The following is a 10,268-nucleotide window of genomic DNA, read 5'->3' as shown; positions in this document are numbered from 1 at the left end:
CATCTCCCAGAGACCCAGACAGATTGAGCAGGAGGCAAGGTGTCAAGTTGCCACACAAAAGTTCAGGGTCCTGAATCTTGCAGCCCGGATTTGGCATGTCAAAATGAGATCGAAGCAGCGTTTCCCTCCGCCATTAGGCATCGCTGGCTCGCAGCGTCATCGTGCGGCAAACAGCTGGCCGCGAACAATCGCTCTCCGGAGTCCGGACGGAGACCGAACCCCCGCCGACCACAGCCCGGCGGCACGGGCTCCAGGCGACCGCCTGTCGAGGGAGACGCTTCAGATTTGGGATGATGGATCGCATACACGCCACCCTTCGTTTCAGGATCATATCCTCTTCCATATTTGTCGTGGGGCTCGCGGCGGGGGTGCGCCGGAGCTCTGCCGCGCCCGCGCCGCCGCATCGAGGACTCAGGGCAGGAGGGAAGATCGGAAAGTTACCCTGCTCTTATTGCTTCCACTTTACACCATTAATTTTGCACTTTGACCCCTAATATTTTACACTGTAACCCCTAGTTTGGATAATCGCGATCCAGTAGTTTTTCAATTTACCCCCTATTTTCGATCGCGACTATTAATAGCGATCCGCTATTTTGCATTTTACCCCATCTTTTGACATATTAGCCCTCCCCGCTCTCTCTCTCGCGCGTGCCCCTTCCTCCGCCGCCGCCCGTGCATTCACCGGCCATTCGACACCGCCCGAGGCCGGGAACGCTCGTGTAGCAGCTCCGTCGCCGTAGATCGGGTAACGCTCCGTCAGAGGCTGTGTAGCAGCTCCAATCTAGGGGCTTTATGTAAACATTTGGGGGGCTTTCTGATAAATATTGGATCGCGATCGATTCTGGGAGCGCGGCCATGGCGGCTCGGCTTCCGTCTTTGCGCTCCAATTCTGGTAGCGGCGGCGGCTGCGACGGCGGCCATGGACGTCCCCGAAGCCGGTGGGATTTGAGGAGAACGAGATCTGATGGTATGGAAGAAACGGCATTTCGGGAGCCCGCTCCATGGTGAAGCGAGACCTGGTAAAGCGGGACCCCTGCGCTGATGCCGGCCTCCGACGTCCGCTTGTGGGATGAGGTTAGCGGCGTGTAATATGGATTCTGGAGGATGTCAGCGGCAAAGAGAACGGCGAGGTCACAAGGTGATTGAAAATTCTGCAGGATGAAGAGGCCACCACCAAGAATACGTGCTTTACTGAAGAAGATGACACCCCATCAGTGATGAACACACTACTCTATAGTCATCAGAGCTTGCAGACATCTCATCAGAGATGACTAATGACCACTCTGTCTCAAATGGTTGGATTGCTTGTCTGAAGACTGATGACTTAGTTATGACCCTCGTAGCTTGTCTGAAGAAGCATGTCAGCTGTGAAGCTGGCTGCGTTTAGGCCTGCCCTTTTTTGTTGAGGACTTAAGCCTGCATTTGAGTTAGGCAGGTAAGATAGATGATCTTGCTAGCTGATTCAGTATTCCTGATTTCTGTTACTTGTAGTTCCAGTGAAGTGTCTTTCTCAGAAGAAATGGAAGTGCATGGTGTGTGGACATTAGCCATGGTGGGAAGTTATGAGAGCTCTGCTTGCTAGCTTCCTTTCTATTTCTTACCAAAGAAGTTAGACAGCCCTTGCGCAGATAAGTTTTCCATGTTGGGACAACAAAGGTTATGGTCATTCTTCTACCTCCCTCCTTTGCTTTGTGGTATTACCAACAACTGACATGGCTACTTTATCTTTATTACAATCAGGAAGGGAGAAAGACGATTACTTCCAAAAGATTAGGAGACAAATGGAACATGAAACTTTTGGTATGTTGTTAGAAATGGAAACTAGAAAAGTTATATTTCTTTTCCATGTGGTTCAATGGAAGCATTGGGAGGTATGGCCAGTTGGCCACACGCGCAAGTTTCTGTTCTTTGAGCCGTCTCTAGTTCGAACTCTGAACAACCTCTTGGCCCATTTTTGTTATTCAGCATTCCAGAGTTCGATGAGGCCTCATTCATAGTGTTTGCCATCTTTTCGGAGCTCTGATTGTGCTAGATTGCCTTAAAAGTGGATGGAGATCTATCTATGAACATTGTCACACAGGGAAGGCTGCCTTTCCCCTCTTTGAGCAGCAGCGTTCAGCGTATGTGATGTCACCGGAGGCCATTCGTATGCACACCGGTAGAGAACTCGGTATTAGTTCCGGTTGGTAAGATGTAAATCTTCCGAAAATTCATCCGGGATAAACCAATCGAGATAAAAGGGGGGTCTTTTGTCTTGGGTCACTCAATCGGGACTAAAGATCCGCCAGGTGCTGCAAAAAAAATAAAGAAATCCTGGGAGGACCCCCCCCATGCGCGTCGAACCCACGACCTCCAACCTCGCGCGTAGCTTTCTTGCCATCCCACCTACACAGCACATCTAACTATATAGGGGATGCAATCCTTTTGTATTAACTCGTGGGGGACCCTTTTATCCCGGTTGGAAACACCAACCGGAATAAAAGACCCCCTTTTATCCCAGTTGGTATTACAAATCGGGATAAAAAGGGTTCGAGGGATTTAGTCCTCTTTCAGCCACCCCGTTGGGGACCCTTTTATCCTGGTTGGTGTTACCAACCGGGATAAAAGAGGGGGTCTTTTATCTCGGTTGGTATTTCAAATCGGGATAAAAGATCTCTTAGGATTTTTTTTTCCACTAGTCTTTGCAACCGGGATAAAAGGTCCCGGTTGGTGAGCCCCCCGCCAGTGACCGAGCTTTAGTCCCGGTTGGTGAACCTTTTGTCCCAGGCCAACTTTAAACCGGAACAAAATAAGACGTATGGAAGGTGAGTTCTCTACTAGTGAAACTTGGTGAGGTTACTCAGCCTGATTTGATGCTTCTCCGGTCTCTGTACTAGTTCTTCAGTCGTTTAGGGGAATGAATAAATTGGCAACAGCTGGCTGCGTCATATTTTGCTACTTTGCTTGGTTTGTCGATTACCCTAGGCATGAAAGGAAACTAAGTATTGGTCACACGTTCACATATGATTGTTATGTTTGTCCTGGATGAAAAAAAAAAGGATATCATGGGAAAACAAGAAGTGATCAGTTGTGCGCTGGTCAGTGGTAGATTCAGATTATATAGTTATGTCCTTTTTACTGATGTCGTGGGTAAGAATTATCTAAGTTGAAGCTACTGAGGAAGTCCTGTGATGTGGGCCTTGGTTGTGAGGATTCGGCAATTCAGGCCGACTGAATGAGCCCAACCTACTACAGGGGCTAAAATAGCAGCACATAACGGCCCTACTGTTCCGATGGAGAGCTGCCCTAAGCATTTCCAATAAGTCCAGTGAAGTGAGGGTCCATTATTTAGCATTTGTTGTTCGCCTGAAAAGTAGTAGTAGCATTTGCTCTCAGTGATGCCATAGGCCTACCCCAACGCAAGCGGAGCGAAAGCATGTACAAAACGCAAGGTGATTTCCTCCCCCAACAACGGCAAGTGTTTTTTTTGCACGACACGAGGGCTAGCTGTAGAAGCGTGTTCCTGCCCTGTCGGCGGTGTCGCGTCGATCTGGACGTTCCTCTCCTGTAACTTACCATACCAAATAACGCGCGTGCGCCCCTGCGCCCGACGCTAACTTTCCTCCGATCAGGCAGCTCGGCAGTGTCCCTGGATCCCCAGAAGGAGCCATCGGTACCAGATGATGCATGGTCCCTGACTACCCAAACAAAAAGTGCTACCACTCCTACTCTATTCATCAGCTCGTACAATGCAAGCAGCAGCTAGCCGCACATACATATCTCACCAGAAAGAAAAAGAAAAGAAAAGGTGTATGATGGCACCGGCCGATCGACCGATGAGCTGCTGCTGCTGCTGCTACTACTAGTAGTAGCGCTGACATGCAGTTCCAAGGTTCAACGAGCTAATCATGCGCCGTCGCATGCACAACCCGGCCGCACGGGACAGTAACCGCGCGCGTGCGCAAAGGCGCGACCTTTATTACCCCGGAAAAGCTCGCTTTCCCCGCATCCTAAACCTAAACCCCCGCGCGCGCCTAGCTATAATCAATCATCAGAGCCGCTGAATCCGATCCGATACCCTGTTGGCCTGCCTCTCTCCTCCTCGCTCCGGACGCACGCGTGGGCGTAGGATCATGGCCAGCGTGGGCCAAAAGCGGCGATCCAGGCCGGCCGGATACAGGGATCGATCCATGATCCATCCGTCTCGGTTGCGCGGAGGTTGTGGTGCTCGCCTCATCATGGCGCCTGCACTGCATGCCCAAGGAGACGGATGGATCCATGGGAGCCAACTCAGCTCGCCCTCGGCAGAATGGATCTTTGTTTAGCAAGCTGCCTAAGCACGCGCGCGCGTGTGTGTAAAGCACGTACGGATATGTCACTTGTTGTTGTTGCGATCATCCATGTAGCAGACTAGGAGTATACAACTTTTCCAAACAAAGCTGTTTAAATTTTCCTACTAGTCCTAGTATAATTAACATTGGACATTATTGCACCATAAGTGTGTGTGTGTGTGTCCTAGTGTGTGTGTAAAAGCATGGTCACCTCGCTTTTCGCTTCTCCGTGTTCGTCTTTCAGGTGTCCGCATGCTCTCGAGGGCCCTGGCGATCGATTTGATGTTTTCTGTGAAAGATCAACGTACTCCCCGGCACATTTGTGCACGCTATAATCACTGAATGATGTCATCCACCAACGTCGCACGACATCGAGTGCTTCCTTAATTTGTCGATTCCACCTTTCAGAACCAATCCACATGCATGGCATCTCTGTAGCTTGACAGGATATATGCATAGCCTTTGCTTCTGTTTTCTCGGGAAAAAAAAAGAACTTTGCTTTGATGTTTACATGTGTATATTTCAGTCAAGTTTTGTTATGAGATAACAGTACATTTCAGCTACTTTCTTTTGCCCCCCTTGAATAGCCCAATAATTTGGATCAGTTGAGATCACACAGCTGCGCACTCGTCTGGAAACAAGATCACACAGTTGTTTTTTTAGATTAAGGATAATTATCCTGCTGCCCTTAAAAAAAGGATAATTATCCGGCCTCCACATGCAATTAAAAGAGAATGTTTACGGCCAAAGATCACACAGTTGTACAAGTACAAGATCACACAAATGGATTGCAGTTCACACTACTAGTTTAAGTAGTTTGTGTCTTGTATGCTTGTGGTTATCTGCTGTTTCAGGGATCATATCTGATCCCATGATTGTAAAACTTCACATAGAAAATCATAAAACTAGATAATTGGTCAAGCAAAAGTGATTCATAATGTCATTATCCTATCCACACTGGTCAGATCAGTACATTAGTCATACATGTCACATACGTACGAGCAAAACAATTTTCTGTTTTCACTTCGTCTCTCCTTTGATGATTTGAGAGACAAACTTGAGAGTTAAATTCGTAAGACTACAAATTGTTTGGGTATGCTATAACGAAATCAAATTCCAGAAGTTGCATCGCAAAACTAGAGATTTAACATGTCCTAGTAGGCTAGTATAATAAAGACAAAAGATTGTACATCACGAAACTACAGATTAGTGTGCCATAGTATCTATCACAAAACCGCATTTATACGTCGTCTGCAATGTACCACAAAACCACATGTTTCATTCTTCCGGAATCTCTAGTTCTGCGATAACTTGGTGCATCAATATCAAATATATGTAGTTTTGAGATGCATCGCATGCTAATGAATTTGTAGTCTCGTGATACAATTTCTAGATATGTATAGTTTTGAGAAACTTTGACATGTTAAATGTGTGGTCTGCTGCGATACATCTCATAAAAATGAAGTCGGTAACTCTGACGACAAAAAACAATCCTTACCTTTGTGGAAGTTAGTCACAAAACTTTTGCAGGTTATTAAAGGAATCGGAAAGATAATAGAATGCGCAGGAGAATCCCCTGCAAGCTTTTCCCTTCATTTGTTCCTTGACTGGGTTGATCTGAAACTTATGGCTGTGGATTCTCTTTTCTCTATGACTATGAGACTACTAGGTATCAGAATGTACTACATCACAGCTGGCATGACAAGAACAAAATCAAAAGGTACCAAAACAGGTAAACTATCTCAGCCCTACCAAAAGACATAGACTGTACAATGTCCAATCAGAAAAAAAAACCTCCTTCCTGATCAGACCAGCAGATTGTCCAAACGGCCAAGCTCGATCCGACCATTGATCGTCAGCCCATGACACCCACAAGTTTACAGCCAGCACGAGAGCAGCCAAAGAGGAATAATCATCATTTTCCACAGTTGTAATCCGGTGGCCAGTCGCCGGCCCCGGAGCCTGAGACGACGACCCTCTGACAGCGCGCAGAGCGAAAAGACAAACGCTGCCAATCACACGATTGTTCGGCCCCCAAAGGCCCAAACCCCATCGGCGATCGATCCTCGCATCTCTCTGACACAGTCCTGCATCTACTACAGACTAGAGAGAGATGAGAGAAAGAGATGTGGGATCCACGCACACCCGACACCCCCCTGCAGGTCCTCTCCCAATCATTCCGAGGAGGCAATCTCTGCCACGGTCGTCTCCCCCAATCATGCAACCGTCCGGGCATTATTTCATGTGCAGTGGAGTCAGTGCCCAAAGTCAGACAGTTAAAAAACAGGCGCTTTTGACTGCACAAACATTCCCAACTATCCTGCATGCGCATTGCCATGTCCTGAATCTTGATGGTTGGTGCAGTACTTGACAAGAGTAAAAAAAAAAACTGTCCTGAATCTTGGGAAGTAGAAATTGACTGTCATGTCGTTATTGATCAAATTGAAGGAGGTTATTATATGCAATTCAGTAGGAATTACAGCAGCTTACCTATCCTGAACTCTTGATCATACTACTAGTACAAGCAAGTTGGTATGAGCTATAGTCTGATTAAAAGGGTATACTTGACACTTGTCTACAGAGATTGTTTCCTCAGATTTTACCGTGAACAAATTAACCGGGAGAGGGAGAAAATACAGTAAGATCTACATGGCTGTACCATTTGGGCCGTCGGAATGTGCGCCGCCGCCATGCACCCGTGCGCGCCGCCGCTCACTTGAAACTGGCACTGCTGTAATCTCTAGCCGCAGCGTCGGGGATCGTGTTCCAGTCCCAGATCTTGTCGGAGATGGCGGCCAGCGACATCGGCAGCGTCCCGAGCGCCATTGGCTGCGACGACGACGGCGTTGGCAGGGGGAGGAAGCTGCCGCCGGCCTGGTGGTTGAAGTACGCCGGCGGGCCGTGCCCGACCAGCGAGCTGAGCTCGTCGATGGCGGCGGCCGCGGAGCCGCCGCCCATGGAGGCCGCGTTCACCAGGCTGAGAAGCGAGTACGTGGAGGCGAACGCGTTGGCGTTCCGGGACTGGTCGTACGACGATGGCGGCGTTGCCGCGGCTCCCACTTGCAGATGATCGCTGGCCCCCGCGGCGGAGCTCGCCGTCGACAGCAGATAGCCGCCGTTGCACGGCTTTGTGGGTAGCTGCCGCTGCGCCGCCGCCGGCGGCGGCGGCTTGTTGTCGTTGTGTGCCGCGGCGTGGTCCCTGATGGTCGGCGCCGACGTGCACTCGCCGTGGAGAAGCTGCATCATCTTGGGCGGGCTCGTGGGCGGCGTGGGCGTGGACGACGATGACGCCTGCTTGATGTCTTGCTGGGCCGTGGCGCGGCGGGAGGGCGTCGAGCGCGCCGAGGGATGGCCATGGCCGTCGTCGATGCCGGTGCGCTTGTACACGCGGCAGAGGGAGATCTCGGTCTGCAAATTACTTCGTCATTACTCTCAGGCATGAAGATCTCGAGATGCTAATGTTGTGTGCTAGACAAGTGCGAGCATGGGGAACTAGTTGGAGGAAGTAGAACAAGCAAGCTGGGCTAGAATTGGAAAGCCAGAAAAGAGATGCTACGTGATGATGCTTTCCCCCAAAATTTCGTCCTGATTACATCTAGAATTGTGGAATCTAGGAGTCTAGGTTCAGAAATAAACTCATGCATGATAGCATCTTGGGGAGTAATCGAATAGGGTGCGGTTTTAGGTATGTGCCCAAGTATGAACATCATTATTCATGGAAGGAACACCAAAAGAGGCAAAGATGCAAACGAGAGAAGATGAACAAACCCTAATATGTAACTCGAAAATCAGAAGAGAATGCAAAAGCCGAGCTGAAAGCATAATTGGGTAGACCAAAATTGAAACCCCTCTCAAAATCCAACTCCAAGAAAACCTCCCCAAACCCTAGTCCCGGCCTTGTGGGTTTGCTTGCAAATTAGCTCGTCGCATGGGCAAATTGAAGTTGAAGGCCATGGCGCCCGGGACTAGATGTGCTGCGTACCTTTTGGTAGCGGTCGGTGTGGTCGGGCGGGAGGCGGTACTCGTTCATGATCCAGCTGCTGCGGACGCCCTTGGGCGCCTTGCCGGAGTAGAAGACGAGCGTCTTCTTGAGCCCGATGGGGCGGTTGTTCTCGGCCCTGATCATCCGGTCGGCGCCCGTGGCCTTCCAGTACCCCGACGCCGTCACCCGGTTCGGCCGGTCCCCGTTCCGGTACTTGCGGTCCCTCGGCACGTAGAAGAACCACTCCTTCTCCCCAATCGAGGCCATGGCTGCATGCATCAGCGCAATTCCATCCCCTTAATTTTCTTTTCTTGAAGAAATATTGGTTAATTCGGAGGAGAGCTAGATTAATTGGAGGGAGAAGATCGAGAGCAAGAGCAAGTGATTGTTGTTTGCAAGTGTTATTGGTAGAAGATAGCATCAGAGAGAGACAGACCAGGGAGCTCCCAGGGGTCGTAGCGGTAGAGGTCGAGGAAGGTGATGAGCTCGAGGTTGAAGCGCTTGCCCTCCACCTTGCGGCGGAGGTAGAACTCGATGAGCTCCTCCTCCGTGGGGTGGAACCGGAACCCCGGCATGACCAGGTCGTCCTCGTGCGCGTCGCCGCCGCCGCCCTCCCCCGCCCTTCCTCCTCCTCCCACCGCCGCCGCTGCAGCCGCCGCGGTAGCAGCGGCGCCATGCCCGTTCTCGTGCCTGCCGCTCATGGCCGCTCGTCTACTGCCGCTTCTCCTTCCTCGCCCTCGCCTGCCTCCCCCGCATATCTATGCAGTCCGGCCGCTCCCTTGCTAGCTAGCTAGGGCAGGCGGCTGTAGCTGGCTAGGTGTAGTAGTAGCTGCTAGATATGTGCGTAGGTAGCTAGCACGAGCGAGCTCAGTGGCGGCTTCCTCCGGAAAAAAGCAGGCGTCGCTGCTCGCGGGTGCAAGTGGGGGGGGGGGGGACGGGACGGACGAGAGGAAAGGATAAGAGGGTTAGTGTCCGGGCCAATATATATCGAACAAAACCCAGGCGATTAACCGGCTGATCGGCCGGGTGATTGCTGCTCGGCCGGCCGGCCGGTCTCTCTAACCACTCGTCTAGCCTACGCACCCTCTAGGGTCTTGGCGCGCCCGCCGGGCTGGCACACGCAAGGCGCTGAGCGAGGCCTGACGCCACGCCACACAGACATGAGCAGCGGAGGAGGTGGAAATTATGAACCGCGGAGGCGGAGGAAGAGGGGGCCCGCCGGCCGGAGCGGTGGAGGAGGGGACAGCGACGGCGGAGCGAGTTAAATAGGGGGAAAGGGACGGCTCAGGAAGACGACAGCTATGGGCGGTTGCCGCCGGCATCAATCCGTCCATGGCCGATGCGCTCGGCGGCGATGGCGCTAGATTTCCATTGTTGTCATTGGCTATACAATCGAGCTATAGTAATCCTTGTTGGCACGCATCTCGTCTTGTCTACACAACAAACACTAGTATTAGCAAAGCCTTTTTTCCATGTTTATGTACAATAATGGAAACCGGCAGAAGAAAAGGAGAAAAGAAAAGGCCATGCGTATGCAGCCATCTGTTCTTCTTTCATGGGACACACACACACATCTTTCCGCTAGCAGCGGTGTGGTTGCTGCTAACTTTCGATGCGTGAACAGACGACAGATTTCTTGGTGTGCATGGATCCACAGTGCTGGGTGCGTCTCTCTGTGGAAATGTGGAATCCCGAAGGCGTGGCAGTGCGACGCTTCTGAGACATTCCTTTCGACCGCCACTTTCGCGCAAAAGGAGAGCTACAGAGGCAGGCAAATAAAGCAGATCGGAAAAGCATGGGCAGGAGAGCGAACCAGCAGCTGTCTCTCTTCATAGTGTTTCTTCATCTGCTGATAGGAGCTGCTCGTGGGCATTAACTTGGGCATGGACCCTGAGAGAATCATGGGCCGATCATAGCATGGATATGATGGTGATCTGGGGGATGTGAAGTGGTGAGACGAGACCAGATGTTTCCGT

The 10,268-nt window shown here is 50.9% G+C and overlaps 1 protein-coding gene across 1 annotated transcript; it reads right to left on the bottom strand.

The window, feature by feature from the left end:
* Positions 1–6,711: 6,711 nt before the first annotated feature.
* LOC117855215 (uncharacterized) lies at positions 6,712–9,372 on the bottom strand. The gene is made up of 3 exons (XM_034737517.2): positions 8,729–9,372; positions 8,293–8,561; positions 6,712–7,718 (listed from the first exon to the last, which is right to left on the bottom strand). Exons 1-3 carry the CDS (start codon positions 8,991–8,993, stop codon positions 7,023–7,025), a joined length of 1,230 nt encoding a protein of 409 aa, XP_034593408.1. The 5' UTR covers positions 8,994–9,372; the 3' UTR covers positions 6,712–7,022.
* Positions 9,373–10,268: the final 896 nt, after the last annotated feature.

The sequence above is a fragment of the Setaria viridis genome, chromosome 5 (genome assembly GCF_005286985.2).
Source record: "Setaria viridis chromosome 5, Setaria_viridis_v4.0, whole genome shotgun sequence".
In the NCBI taxonomy this organism is placed as follows: Eukaryota; Viridiplantae; Streptophyta; class Magnoliopsida; order Poales; family Poaceae; genus Setaria; species Setaria viridis.
This window is presented reverse-complemented; position numbering and strand designations above follow the sequence as displayed.

Bases quoted from the DNA above. Each gene is read 5' to 3' on its own strand.
- LOC117855215 (XM_034737517.2), bottom strand. From the start codon at position 8,993: ATGAGCGGCAGGCACGAGAACGGGCATGGCGCCGCTGCTACCGCGGCG. The intron at 8,562-8,728 runs GTCTGTCTCTCT...TGATGCATGCAG, and splicing joins CGACCCCTGGGAGCTCCCTG to CCATGGCCTCGATTGGGGAG. The intron at 7,719-8,292 runs GTACGCAGCACA...AGTAATTTGCAG, and splicing joins ACACCGACCGCTACCAAAAG to ACCGAGATCTCCCTCTGCCG.